Source organism: Typha latifolia, chromosome 1 (assembly GCF_019914945.1).
Source record: "Typha latifolia isolate L0001 chromosome 1, TyphaL0001v2, whole genome shotgun sequence".
Classification (NCBI taxonomy): Eukaryota; Viridiplantae; Streptophyta; class Magnoliopsida; order Poales; family Typhaceae; genus Typha; species Typha latifolia.
In genome coordinates, this window is record NC_133086.1 from 15,799,130 (window position 1) to 15,814,296 (window position 15,167).

At 40.6% G+C, this 15,167-nt stretch overlaps 2 protein-coding genes across 2 annotated transcripts; one reads left to right on the forward strand and one right to left on the reverse strand.

Moving 5' to 3' along the window:
• Positions 1–2,584: 2,584 nt before the first annotated feature.
• LOC140798739 (pathogen-related protein-like) lies at positions 2,585–12,827 on the reverse strand. Its single transcript, XM_073152767.1, has 5 exons — positions 12,766–12,827; positions 3,606–3,750; positions 3,362–3,494; positions 2,898–3,199; positions 2,585–2,798 (listed from the first exon to the last, which is right to left on the reverse strand). Exons 2-5 carry the CDS (start codon positions 3,741–3,743, stop codon positions 2,670–2,672), a joined length of 702 nt encoding a protein of 233 aa, XP_073008868.1. The 5' UTR covers positions 3,744–3,750; positions 12,766–12,827; the 3' UTR covers positions 2,585–2,669.
• Positions 12,828–13,432: 605 nt separating this feature from the next.
• Positions 13,433–15,167, forward strand: LOC140789605 (fatty acid hydroperoxide lyase, chloroplastic). The gene has a single exon (XM_073139375.1). The coding sequence runs from the start codon at positions 13,627–13,629 to the stop codon at positions 15,076–15,078; it is 1,452 nt and encodes a 483-aa protein (XP_072995476.1). The 5' UTR covers positions 13,433–13,626; the 3' UTR covers positions 15,079–15,167.

The window sequence follows — 15,167 nt, forward strand, 5'->3', positions numbered from 1 at the left end:
ATAAGAGCTCCAGTGACATTTTAGCAATTGCTACTAAAGATTAACCGATATTTAAAGAAATGCCACTAATTATTGGTTGTTAACCGGTGATTGAACAAATGCAATGAGTTATATACACCGGCATTTATAAAATGCCACTAAATATATATGCATTTTTTCTAATTGTCGGCAAATCTTGATCGGCATTTTTGCTAAAAGTTCAATAAATGCCATTGTTTATAACTTTTGTTGGCACATATTATATGCCCACTAAATATGACAAAAATATAGGTGTTGACCAACACTGAGATGATATTTTGATCACTTTTAGTAGCATTTTTTAATTGCAGGTATAGCCTGAATTATATATAATAAATTATTTAGTTTGTATTGGGAAAAAGAAGTGAAGGCATATATATGCATGGTCAAACTAGGGGTGGCAATCAGGTCGGGTTAAGCGGGTTCGGGTTCGGATCGTGTCAACATCTCCCTAACATGAACACGACTTGATTATTAAACGGTTTGTATTTAGTAAACATGAACACGACCCGTTTATTAAACGGGTAACACGACACAACCCGTGTAACCCATTTATTAAATGGGTCGGGTTAAAACGACACAACCCGTGTAACCCGTTTTATAAATGGGTAGTATTAACACGACCCTAATAATACAATAATATTTAATTATTTACTATTTAACCCCATATAAAAATTAATATTTACTAATTTACACTATATAAATAATACATTATACAATAATATCTTTTCAACTCAAAATTTATACAACATAAAAATAATAATTCTAAGTATTAAGCCATTAACCCTACATTCAATCCTAACACAAATAAAATCTATTATACAATTGACTGAGTTAACACAAATAGAATCTATTATACAATAAATTCTCAGTTATACAAGCCATTAACTCACAAATCCTAACACAAATCCTTAATTACAACTGTAAGTCAATAACAAATCCAACTCCTTGACGACAGAGATCGGAGAATGACGGTGATGGCGCGGTAGATTGATCGACCGATAGTGACGGCGATGGGGCGGGCGGGCGTGCAAGAAGGATGGTGATCCATCGGAGATCTAAGGAGAGAATGGTGGCGGTGGAGGCGAGGCCTCGAGAGGGAGGATTAGAGAAGATCAGACCTTGGGATTTTCGTCGAAAGTTTGAGGAGAGGCAAGGCTGCAAGAGAGTGGGAGGCTCGTCGAAGATGACGAGAGAAGGCTGCGGTGGCGACGAGAGCTTACCATTGGCAGCGGTGGAGGCGAGAGGGATGAGGGGAAGAGATGATGGGATTTCGAAGAAGGAGGGATCTAATGGAAGAAGACCATTAAGCCAATCTAGCAAGAGCTTGCCGCTGTCTCCACCACCGTTGCAACCATCGTTGCCCTCTCGGTCGCCGCACCATTAAGCCGATCTAATGGAAGAAGACGACGAGGAGATGGCTGCGAGCATGGGTAAGGGCCAAGAGGCGATAGTTGCGGGCATGGGTAAAGGCCAAGGGGCGACGGCTGCGGGATTAGGATTTGGCCGATTTGGGGACTCACCCAAATAGTGTTGGGTATTAGGGTTAAGGTTAAAAACTTAGAAATATGTATATGTATATATATATTTGGCGGGTTAGCGGATTTGCGGGTCGACCCGATCCGACCTGTTTACTTAAACGGGTTAAACGGGTCAAGCAGGTCAGTGGTATAAATCTGAACACGACTCGATTAATAATCGGGTTAGGTGGGTTGACCCGTTTATGACTCGAACCCGATTAGACTAAACCCAAACTCGATTAACAGCCGGGTTATCGTGTTGAATTATCGGGTCGAGTCAATTTTTGCCACTCCTAGGTTAGAAGCTACAACGATTCTTCTCCAAATAAAAAGAAGCAACTCCTGTTTTCCTCTCTTCCATTTGGAACTATCCTCTATTACTTCTTTAATAATTTCTACTTACTCTCGTCTTTATCTTCTCAGCTAGGAGAATTAATTGGTGGAGAAAGATAGTAAAACTACTTATTGACTTGCTCCATTATTGATGATATATAATAGAGGAGAAATTTATATTTAACACCACAAATTATGTATTTATTATTATTATTATTATTATTTTCATATCCTGGTGCAAAGCCTATATTTATAAATATTTATTTACTATAAACATCTTTGTTATATTTTTCATCGTTCTTTCGAAAAACATCTTATACTCAACAGAAAGCACTTAGGTTTCTCACCCTTTCGTCACAAAGAACAATTCTTCTACTTATTTTCTAAAATTTATATATTGATTGTCCATTAAGGACCCACAGCCAATTCTCCTAGCCAGAGAGGAGAAAAAAAACCAAATAAAATAAGTGGCGCTGAGGCAGAACGAAGAAGGACAACAAACAATAAACTCATACGCCTCATCTTAAAACTCCGAACCTTCAACCACTACATATTATTATTAAACCAAGTCACTAAGCTAAATAGATCTTGATAGATTTTCATATGCTGATTAATTAATAATAATACTAACAGATCTCAGATCTCAGTGTTCAACAACTTCTTTCACATTAACAGACTGAAAGCAAGATAAATAAATACATCAAGACCAAACCGATAGTAATATAATTTATTTTTCTGTGAACTGAGTTATTTATTCTGCTCGTCTTTCATTTCTTTCTCTCCACTTACAATATCTACTTATTTTTTAATTAAAGGGCAGCCTGATGCTGACGTACCATCAATTGGTGCTCCTTTTAGGAAGCTCGAGAGGAAATCTCCACGCTCATAGAAGAACTCCACCCTCTCTATCTTCATCTCATCATTTACCTATTAGATCACACACACACACACACACATATATAAAAGAGTAATGATGTAGTGATAACGGCATAAATTTTAATTAGAAATAAGAGGTTAGACTAGTACGCGGAAAATGGCCGTGCCGATAAATTCAACAAGCTCTCCGGTTGGAGCATGCCCTTTGAATGGTCCTTCCATGTAACCCCAGTGCCGGAACTTGTAGGAGATCGCCGGCGGACCGCTGTAGACCTGTAACACTTCCAACGCAAACCCACGAGGGAAGACGGTGGTGAACGTCGACTGCGATGATTCCGTCGATTCTTGCGCCGGGTCAAAGATCCGGAGTTCAGGAGGCAAGCTGGTTTGCAAGAAGGCATTGTAGCTTCCTCCCATCTCCCCTATTTGCTTTGCTGTTATAGGTTTTCGGCCTAAACCACCATAAGATCATTTTGTTAACTTGAAGCTAGATCAATTAATCTAAAAATCTTAATAATTAAGATGCTGGATATATAGCAGATCAGGAACAAAAGATAAGTGCGTAGCAACTATATATATATATATATATATATATATATATATAACTTCAGTACCATTGACGCTGAAAAGAAACTTGTTTGCGTTGATGGTCTTGTAGTCTTCCGGCCGAATCTTGTGGACCAACTCCATCTCCCATGTCTTCACGAGGCGCTGCACTTTTTCCTCAAGAGATCCCACTGGCCATTCCTAGTAAATTTAATTTACGTAGGAGAAGAAGTACATGTTGATAAGGGCAAGGGAGTGACAAGTATATATAGTTTAGTACTAATTTAACCAAAGATTTGTTTCGACTATTACCTGAGTTCTACCTTCTTCGAAGAGCTTGTTCACAGTGTCATAGTTGGGAGGACCCCCGTACCTCCATACGGTGTTCTTTTCACTCTCCCCATACATGAAAGAGCGATACTTGTCTCCCTCAACACCAGAAGATGCCATTAATTGCCTTCCAAAGTAGATGGAAAATTACTGACGCTTGATCACGATTGTGGGAATGGCTCTTAATTTATGGTACAACGCAGAGGTTCTTTCGGTAGTTGCGTGTCCAATATTACAGGAGAAATATTGGTGGTTAATTGCGTACGACTAATAAATTAGACAAGTCAAATAAGGTTAGATCTTGATGTTAATTTCGATGATCTTTAACCCAGGAGTGGTGCTTCCAGTCAAGCTTCTCATTTGAGACTTCACCTAAAACTTTAAGCTGTACCTGGACTATGTTCATTAAAAAATGTTTCCACGCATCCTTATCCTTTGCCAACAACTCAGCAACCATGTTAAACACGATAACTAAACATAGAATTTTCGTTGAGGCGAATTAGTGTTGGTTGGCATGAACCATTATCCAATTTTGGTTTGCCGAGAGTTAGGAGAAGTATGTCCCAGTGAATCCCCCAATGGAAGAGGAGAAAAGTCTCGTATGAGTGGATGGTTTGATAAAAGAGCAATGATTCCAATTATTTATTAAAAATAATTTTCATGATAAATTAAAGGGTATATAAGATATTTTATATATGTGACTAGATTAATCTATAAGTAAACTATAATTTAAGTATTTTCTTATTGCTTATCTTTATAACTATTTATTAATAGTGCCAATTTCTACCAATTTATTATTATTATTATTATTATTATTATTTTTTATTATTTTTATTTTTATAAAAAAAAAGATAGGTGAGAAAGAGGAATAAAATATAACTAATTTATCTTACAATTTAGAAAAGTGATCAGTATTTTCTATTCATATGACCAATACTTTTGATTAATTTTATTTAATATTATTTAATTTCAATCGTTGAAATATAAGAGAAAAATTAATAGTTCTTGTTGAATCATTTGTGTTGATAAAAATATCGACTAAGCCAATCAAAGTTGCAAGTATTCATTGGTGGATCCTGACTGGGCCAATTAAACCTAACCGAGCTCAGTCTAAACAACATAAAATATTGAGCACGCTCCTTTGACAATCATAATCATATCCAAAATTATAAAGCCAAGTCCCAAGTGATTAAAATGGAAATAATCGTGTGCATTAAATGCACACGATTAATCTTTTTATGGGCATTCAACAATGTACGTACTCGGTGGATATTCTCTTCTTAAATGATAGTCTTGCGTCCATAATTGGACAGATCTAACTATTTCTCACAAATGTGTCAGTTCCCTTGTAATCTTTGTTTGTTGATCAAAGAACTATCACCCGCGTCTACAGCCGGATGGGGAGGGGAAGGAAGAAGTCATTTAACTCACACTCCTAAATTGTTTGACAACTAACCATTTCATCTGGTGAATCATATAAAAAAAGGTTTTTTTTTTTAAAATAAATAGTCACCAACACCCAACTAACTAAGAAGATTTAACTAATGGGACATCGCTAAATTCCCATCTACCTTAAAAAAAATACTACCCAAATATATGGGTGGGCCTCGCCCAACATCATGAGCTTGATATTCTGAAAGTGGACCACACTTCCCTACTTTGGTCATCAAGAAGTATGATGTGACCCAGCCTAAGGGATGCCAAAGATCACCACCGGGTCAGCCTAGATGTAGACATGATCAAATGGCCTAGCCCGCCCGTGCCCGGCCCGGTTTGGACCGGGCTAAGCCTGGCCCGGACCCGGTTTAGGCCCAGCCCGGCTCGAGCCCGAACTACCCATGGGCGGCACGGGCCAGCTCTTTGCCCACCCGACCCGGCCCGAAAGCCCGCCCGTCTGCTACAGTACTTTGCCCTTCTGCTACAGTATTTTACCACTGCTACAGTAAAAATATTTTGGTATTATACCATTTTGCATTATTTTAAGCACACATTTAAAAAAATTTAATTTTTTTTAATTTTTTTAAAATGGAGGAATATAAATATATATTTTTAAAAATAAGCTAATAGTTAAAAAATTCTAAAAATAGCTAAAATATGGGTTGGGCCAAGTGATTGGTGGGTCAGGCCGGCCCGGCCCGACCGGTTAGCCCGATCTCTCACGGGCCAACGGGCGGTAACGGGCTAGACTATTCTAGCCCGGCCCGAACCTCGCCCGCCCGAGTGATTGGTGGGTCGGGCCATGGACAAATATTTAAGCCCGGTTGGCCCGAAGAGCCCGGCCCGAACCCGGCCCGGCCCGCCCGATGATCATGTCTACCTAGATGGCACGAAGATTCTTTGCCGTGAACTAGCAGCAGTGCACACCGTAGTCAAAATGCATTCAAGGGGTTCTCTTGTCTTAGAGGTACTACTAGTCGGGCCGAGCTGGGTTCAGATCAAGTTTTTTTAGCAAATCGGGCTTAAATCTTTGCTTACGGCCCAACACACTAATCATTTAGGCCGAGCTAGAATATTCTAGCCCGTTACCGTCCACTAGCATATTAGATATTGGATTTTGATTGGGTATAATGGGTCTAATATAATAAAATAAATATAAAAAATATTATATCTTATTAGGCCAAGTTTAATGTACTCATATGAAGATATTTTAGTTATCTTTCATGGGAACATACTTATATATTAATATATAGTTTGCTAAATATCCAATATGGGACTTAAAAAATTATAGAAATATGTATCCAATATGAGTCGACCATAGATGAGAGCAGTGAGTCGGGCTTTTGGGCTGAGCCAGGCAGGCAAAGGCTTAGCCCATGCCATCTACTACCATCTCGGGCTCGAGCTGGGCCGAGCTTAGTTTGACTAAAACCAGGTGAGTTTGGACCAAGTTTGTGCGGGTCGGGCCTAACGATCATCTCTACTTGGTCCCTAGAAGTAGTGCGCACTAGGCTTGGTCTTAAGAGGTGCACACCAATATTGATTTCCCGAGGGACTATTAGAAGCAATACACACCGGTCGAGACTGTGTTATGATCTCACTACATATGTTAGTTTAGTCGACTAAGTCAACTTGAGTTAGTTAGTTAGCTTTATCTTATTATTTTAAATTTTAAATAAATTATATAATTTGTATGTGGATTCGATCCGCTAGAATTTTTATATTTAAAATATGAGTAGTCATGTGTTGATTATCATGGATCATTGAATGAATTTAAGTTTAGCCAAACTATTATTTTTATTTTTTTAACGTAGTTGTTAGATCGTTTTTATCTTTCTAGGAGTAGATTATAGCCGTAGAAATATTCTGATTTCCCAAACCCTAGCTACCTTCTTCCACCAGCAGTCACCCTACTTTACCGCCGTCCACCACCACTCTTAACTGTCTGCCACCTCCAACATCTGCCGCAACGTCGGATATTTACCGTTTGGACGTTGCTCCATTATTTTAACTATAACTTTTCATCCGGATCTCCAGTTGACTTCATTCCAAAGCCATTAGATTTGTGACTTCTAAGGTACTATCCACCAAAAGCTCAGGATCATCCTACAAACGGATCATTCAACATCTAGTTCATAATATTGATATCAAAGTTGACATTCCTCTGACGATGGTTAACACAGGATCTAAGAGGAATGAGGAGGAATCAACCATAGAGGACTACAAACTCATCTCCGTTCCTGTGAGAGTTTAATAGTCACCACTACCACTAGCCCAAGGAAGCTAGTCATGGTTGCTAGTGGTCATGGGAGCACTGGACTCGACAGCCACCACCATGGGAAGCTACCCCTACACTAGAGTGTTTCCGTCGAGGCTTCCCGCTGCCATTGCTCCTTTGCAATGGGGCCATGGGTCCCTTCCGTAACCACAAGGGGCCAACGGACCCACCAGCGATGCGCTAGCCGTTGCACTAGCTCAAGCCCAAGCTTGAATTCAGTCTTCCACTATCGCTCTTCGCCGCATGGACCTGCCTGATGGCAACTACCACCGGCCACCTACCCTGCCCAGCTGCCACCGAGGCTACAATGGCCTGTGGCAGTGCCCCTAAATCCAATTTCAACCCTGTGGTTAAGGCTAGGGCAAGTGCATGAAGGTGATGAATTGCACAATTTTTAAGGCAGGCTAGATTTTTATGAACCGGTTTGACTGTCTCGTTCAAACCAGCTTGGAACATATGAATATGACCATGAGTATGAGTACAAACCCAAGTATGAATGGTGGAATGACTCGGTGGGCCAGCACCATCGGACTGAGTTGAACTCGCGTATAGCCCGAGTGCGACATCAGCCGGATGCATGGGCCTATGTCCCATATGACTAGCCTTGACCATAGTTTAGGCTCGAAGCTCAGACAATCAAGCTTGATTTCTCAAAATTTTCTAAAGAAGATCCGCTAGATTGGACCTGTTTAGAGGAGCAGTTTTTTATATACTATGGCATGCCCGACCACCAGAAGGTCCAGCTAGCTTCATTCCACTTGGAGGGCGTGGCTATTAGGTGGTACTAGTCAGCTGAGCGAACTTGACCATTTGAGTCTTAGTAGGACTTTGCGAATGCAATTTGTACACCGTTCGATCCGACTCAGTATGAGGACTTTTATGCCATGTTGACTAAGCTAACTCAGTCAACAATAGTTTGAGCTTACCGGGAGGAGTTTGAGCGGATATGCAACCAGGTCACTAACTAGTCTGACTCAGCCCTAAAGAATACCTTCATTAGTAGTCTCAGGCCTTAAATTTAGGCTAAGGTCAAGGCTTTGATGCCCACTATTTCTAACGAGGCCTTCTCTATAGTTGAACCAAATCTGCAAGGAGGAGAGAAGAAAGATGACCCAAGCCCACAACCCATTAAAGACTACATATGCCCTGACTCAGCCTACGTCGACGGCTCAGTCTAACTGGCCGATAACCTCGCGTTGCTATGTACCCAATGCCTTGGAGGAGCGCTGAAGGAAAGGCTTAGTTTACCCTTGGTCATAAATATAAGCGCCAGCCAACCCAAATCATGTTCCAAGGCGACCTCGAGTAAGATGAACTTGAATCCACTGATTGGCATGACAAGTTGTACAAGTACAAGATAGTGAGAGACTAGTCACCTTGAGGGCAAGGTGTAAAAAGCATGGTGGATTATTATGATCAACCACATGGGTTAGATTAGTCGAGTTGAGTCGAATCTTATTATTTAGAATTTTAAATGAATTTAATAATTTGCATGTGAATCCGATCCGCTAAAATTTTACTCTACGACTGGTTCTGTGTTGATTATCATGGATCATTGAATGAATCTGAGTTTATCCAAATTATTATTTTTGTCTTTATCTTTACTTAGTCGTTGGATTGCATTTGTCTTTCTAAGAGTAAATTATAGCCGTAGAAGCATTTCGATCTCCCAAACCCTAGCCATCTTATTCCACCAACAACCACCTTACTTTTTGATCGTTCGCCACCACCTTTGGTCGTCCGTCACCCTCCGACATCCACCGCAATGTCAGATATTTACTATTTTGCCCGTTCTGACTTTGCTCCACTATTTTAATCAAAACTTTTCATCTGGATCTTCGATTGACTTCATTTCAAAGCTATTATATCCGAGATGAGGTTACTTCCCATAAAAATCTCACGATCATCATATGAACGGATCGTTCCAGATCTGGCTTGTAATAGACTAGGTGCCCACTAACTCATATATGCTGCATATATTAATGGTTGAGGGTTATAGCAATGAAGCTGGGGTGGTGTGGCTGATCTCCTAGGGAAATTATTCTTTAAAAAAAATTTAAATTTTGTGAGAGAGTATGAGGCATGAGTGCCAAGTTTTATCTCTTTGGTTGGCTTCGGAAGATGACATAATTAAGGTTCTTATTAAAGGATTATGATTTAGATCCTTAATCTTATACCTTGGAAATCAAAATTTTAAGCTTTAGAGGAGATCGATAAATCAGCCCCAATATAGGTTCAACTTTTTTATCTTCTCTTTAGATATCGGAAACTTGAGATTCTGTCCAGCTTAAGCAATCATAATTGGGAAATTTGTTAGGGTGGATGAAACTAGTGTGTTGTTGGCGAGAGGAAAGTTTCTTTGCATGTGCATTGACATTAATCTAGTTAAACCATCGAGACAACCATTCTAGTTGGAATTGGTATGAAAAAAGTGCAAGCTAGGTTTATGTATGAGGATTTGTCGAAATTCTTCTTCGCATGTAGTCGTGTTGACCATTGAGTGGCAGATTGCTTGGACCCAAAGAAATAAAAAATACTTCTTTCGACAAACCCAAGTGGTCAGCTTGCTATTGTGCCCTCTCGGATTAGTGAGGTCCTAGAAGATAAATCTAATGGTGTTCTGGTGCAGGGAAATAAAATGGCAAAATTGGAGGATGAGCTATAATTTGGCATGCGATTACAAATTTATAATGGAAACTAGAGTGGTGACATAGGCTTGTTGCAACCAGGGAATTTTGGTGGCAAGTGGCCAGCCTCTTTGTAGCACAACCCTACTATCTTTGTTTAAAGTTGTGCCTAGAATTACTCGTCATTTTAGAATTTAGCACTTTTGATCTGAATGAGAGGTGGTGAATATTGTTAGGAATGAATGGGCTGAGAAATCCAACTCTCATTTATGTTCCTTATCTTGTAATCTTACAATGTATGGATAAGATAAGGTGTTGGAATAAGAATAGTTTAGGGAAGATGGATAATGGAATATCTGCTGCTAGGTCTATTATTACTGATCAGGCTAATGTTTGCGTGGGAACCTCCCACAAGGGGAGACCGTGAACCTTCAAATTTCCTATAAGAAGTATATGCTGTTCTACTAAGGTAGGTGGACTACATTCGAAAGCCAAGGCCAAAAATAACTGGATCCTTTAAAGAGATCAAAATGCTAAGTTCTTTCAAATAGCCGTTCATATCAAAAGAAGACATAATTGCATTACTTGTCTTAGTTCCTCTGCTATAGACTGTATTGATACTTTGGATAGTTTTGTAAATTAATTTGTGGGATTTTATGCTAATCTTTGGAATGTTCAAAATCCACATATGGATAAAACCCTATGGCTCATTTGCCTACTCTCACGCCCTAGAGCTCATTAAGTTGTTTACTTTTAAAGAGATTGGAGATACTTTATGGTCCATGTCTAGTGGCAAAGCCTTGGTGTCCGAGCCACCTCAACTTATCCCCTTCTCTTCCTCAACTTGTCCCCCTTTTTTTTTTTGGTACTCCCTATATCCTTTGGGCTCGTTTGGTCAAGGCGATGATTGATAATCGTTGGAGTCCTATCCTCCCCTCTCATTAGCATCGGTAGTGTAAGATCAATTTGATCACCCTGTCTTTAGCCCCCAATCGATTCCAAGTCAATTTTCACATAAAAGTTTGAATTCTCAAAGCAATAGGTAAACACCACAATTTCTCCCATTTATCATTATTACTATGATAATCTCCCATCGATTTAGCTAGGAAATCATATGTTGACTTCATTGAAACCTTACCTCTAGGGTCACTAAGCCAAATTCAAGAATCATTCTGCGATACTCTATAGAGCAAGATTTCCTTACGAACTCACTTAGAATGGAGCCAAACCAAAACACAAGCCTTTCCATGTTTCAATTGCCTTTGTGAATAGATCTAAGTTATGAACCAGATCCGGAATAATTCGGACGTAAGAAAATTATGAAAATTTAGGTGATGATAGTCTCATGGGTAGGGTTTTAAAGGTTGGGATGAAAAGTTAGAAATAAAACAATGGAAATAGGTCAGAATAGGGCAGAACGGTAAATATCTGACGTTGCGACGGTCGTCGAATGGTGGCGGACGACCAAAAGTGGTGGTGGATGGCTGTAGGGTAGGGTGGCTGTTGGAGGTAGGAGATGGCTAGGGTTTGAAAAGGTTGGAGGTTCTACGACTATGATCTACTCCTAAAAAAGTAAAGACAATCTAACGGCTATGATAAAATGATAAATACGATAATAAGAAAATAAGTAAACTCAATTAATTCTCAATGCTCGGATGCTTCGATGCTTAATAAAGAAGCCCAACCCATCTATATATAGAGGTCAGTTACAACGAGTCCCACTAGGAATAGCCTTAAAGACTGATATGACTCGAATTAGAACTTGCCTTAAAGGTTTACATGACTTAATTAGATTTGACTTAAAAGTTTACTTGACTTAACTAGATTTGGCTTAAGAGCTGTCATGACTTATTTAGATTTGCCTTAACTAGACTTACCTTAAGGGCTGTTATGACTTATTTTGATTTGCCTTAATGGCTCAGATGATTAGACTAGCCCTAAAAGGTTTAACATCATGAAATAATTAAAAAATAAATAGACTCGACTCGACTTGACTTGATTTAACCTATGTGGTCGGATCATAACAATCTAGCCATAGTCTTCTTGCCAAAGCCTATATTTATGTTTAAGTAAATTGGCTTGAAGGCAATAGACATAGTGAAGATCCATGGGTCATTATCTATAAAAGTAGTTTTGTCATTACTAATATTTCTAATATACCAAGTTCTCAACAATTTACTATCCTTAATCAAGTGCCTATACATACTTAAGATACCTTTCCTTTTATGCTTCTTAGCCCATAAGTTAAGGGAATCATAATTGCACCGCATTAATTTAACCCACAGGTGGTCATCGTCACCAATAGGATATCAATCTTAGGGTTCATAAAAGCATACAAGCAATCCTCAAATCTCTAACACTAAGACCACCATAGCATTTAGACAACTTAACAGTATCCCAGTTAATAAGATGCACAACATTCTATCACCCTTTTTTCATAGAAAATTATTAGCCTTTTTTAGTAATATGATCAAGAACACCAACATGTACCGCAGAGTTACTAAGCATGTAGGTAGGTAAAGCATTTCTAATAGAATTAATCGAAGTGATCATATACCCACTTGAGAGAGAGTTTCTTGTCCAACCGATAAGCTTGCTATTGACTCTCTCAATAGCAGCCTGATAATTCTTTAGTCTAATTTTAGATGGGAACAACTCAACACCAAGATAATAAAAATGATAAGTACCACGATTGATACATAAAATATTTTTGATATCCCTACTTATCATAGCATCAATCTAGCTAGGCACATAAAAAAGCAGACTAATCAAGATTAACTTTTTGGGTTAGTAATCTTACCATATTGTCCAAATACCTCCTTAATCACCTTGCAGCTAGCAGAGGAAGCTTTAGTAAAAATAAGCAAATTATCGACATACATAAGACGATACATTTGGCAATTATCGGTAATAGGGGACCCCACCAATCTATCGTCGTTCATACAAGTATTCAACATAATAGATAAAATCTGCAATAGAAGATTTTATTTCTTTCCATCTGAGTGAATGTTTTATACCCTTATTTAATTTGAAGTTAATTATTCCACCAGATTATTTTCCATCACTCACGTCCAGTCTCTTGCCCACATACTTCCACTCCAAAATGTTATCCGGATCGAGAAGATATCGTCTGAAAATCGTCCTTGTACTCGCATCGCCATCGATAACCACTTAATTGGTGACAACTCGGCAACAGTATGCCTTTAGTAATCGACAAGTGTGATACATGTTCCATTTGATTCCACTTCTTAACAAATAACTCACTTTTTTTTAATCGATCTGCATAGAATAATTTAGGATAAATTTCAAATTGTCAAACGGCTCTTCCTAATGTAAATAAAAATAATTTATTTCATATTTCATTGTTTAAAATGGATATATATATATATATATATATATATATATGCATATTTTTATTAGTTTAAAATAAAGTTTAAAAATTATTTTTCGATATAAATCGATTTCCGGGTTAAACGTTTTATATATAAAACTTTTTCCGATCGACTGACTTCTGAAAGACACACGAAGGCACGTGTTTTATATGGCAAGACTGCATGAACCCGAGGGAAAATGAATAAAAAGAAGGGAAAAAGGAACGCTAAATGAAGCCAAGAAACAAGAAGAGAGGAAGAGAAAAAAGACCTATCTTTTTCTACCATCCATGTGGCCCTCCTTAGCCTCCACGGTCACCCCTCTCGTTCCACCTCCCCGGCCGATCCCGGGCAGCTATGGCCTCCCATTGGTCGGCCCGTTGAAGGATCGCCTCGACTACTTCTGGCTTCAAGGACCCGAAACCTTTTTCCGCAGCCGGATGGCCTCCCACCGGAGCACCGTCTTTCGCACCAACATGCCCCCGACCTTTCCCTTCTTCATCAACGTCGACCCCCGTGTCGTCGCCGTCCTCGACACTTCCTCCTTCGCCGCCCTCTTCGACCCCTCGCTGGTAGATAAGCGTAACGTCCTCATCGGCCACTACATGCCCAGCCTCGCCTTCACCGGCGACACCCGCGTCGTCGTCTACCTCGACACTTCCGAGCCCACCCACGCCAAGGTCAAGTCCTTCTGCCTCGACCTCCTCCGCCGAAGCTCCCGCGTCTGGGTCAGAGAATTCCTGTCCAACTTCCGCGCGATGCTAGACGGGATTGAGTCGGACTTGCTCTCTGGAAAGTCTTCTTCTGGCTTCTTAGTCGCGTTGCAGAAGTGCATCTTCGCGTTCTTGTCGAAAAGCATCGTCGGCGCCGACCCAGCCGCCGACCCAAGAGTCGGGGAATTCGGCCACATCTTGCTCGACAAATGGCTGGCGCTGCAGCTCCTCCCGACCATTAAAGTCGGGGCCATCCCCCAGCCGTTGGAGGAGCTCCTCCTCCACTCCTTCGCCTTCCCCTTCGCCTTAGTCAGCGGCGACTACCGCAAGCTCTACGACTTCGTCGAGAAGCAGGGCCAAGAAGTCGTCCGGATGGCACAAGACGAGTACGGTCTCAAGAAAGAGGAGGCCATCCACAACATCCTCTTCGTCCTCGGGTTCAACGCCTTCGGCGGCTTCTCCGTCTTCTTCCCCTCGTTGATAACCACCATTGGGAGAGACAAATCCGGGTTACGCTCCAAGCTAAAGGAAGAGGTGAGAAGAGTGATGAAGAGTCGAGGAGACGGCAGCGAGATGGGCTTTGAGGCGGTAAAAGAGATGGAGCTTGTGCGCTCCACGGTTTACGAGGTGCTCCGCCTCAACCCTCCGGTACCCCTCCAGTACGGGAGGGCGAGGAGGGACTTCGTGCTGCGTTCCCACGACACGGCGTTCCAGGTGTCGAAAGGGGAGCTCTTGTGCGGGTACCAGCCCTTGGCCATGCGGGATCCGGAGGTGTTTGAGAATCCCGAGACATTCGTAGGGACACGATTCATGGGCAACAGTGGAAAGGAACTCCTCAAGTACTTGTACTGGTCCAATGGGCCGGAGACCGGGAAGCCGACGGCGGATAACAAGCAGTGCGCCGCGAAGGATTACGTGGTGGAGACAGCGTGTTTGATGGTGGCAGAGTTGTTCAACCGGTACGATGAGTTCGAGTGCGATGATAACGCCATGTCCATTACCAAGTTGGAGAAGAAAGGGATCTTATGAAGAAGAGTTTTCGAGTATCAATTATCAAACGAGCTGGGCTTTGGCAGATTGGCTTGATTTTAATAAAGTAAGCCGACTTTAGGTGATTA

Bases quoted from the DNA above. Each gene is read 5' to 3' on its own strand.
- LOC140789605 (XM_073139375.1), top strand. From the start codon at position 13,627: ATGTGGCCCTCCTTAGCCTCCACGGTCACCCCTCTCGTTCCACCTCCC.
- LOC140798739 (XM_073152767.1), bottom strand. From the start codon at position 3,743: ATGGCATCTTCTGGTGTTGAGGGAGACAAGTATCGCTCTTTCATGTAT. The intron at 3,495-3,605 runs GTAATAGTCGAA...TAAATTTACTAG, and splicing joins TCGAAGAAGGTAGAACTCAG to GAATGGCCAGTGGGATCTCT. The intron at 3,200-3,361 runs GTACTGAAGTTA...ATGGTGGTTTAG, and splicing joins GTTTCTTTTCAGCGTCAATG to GCCGAAAACCTATAACAGCA.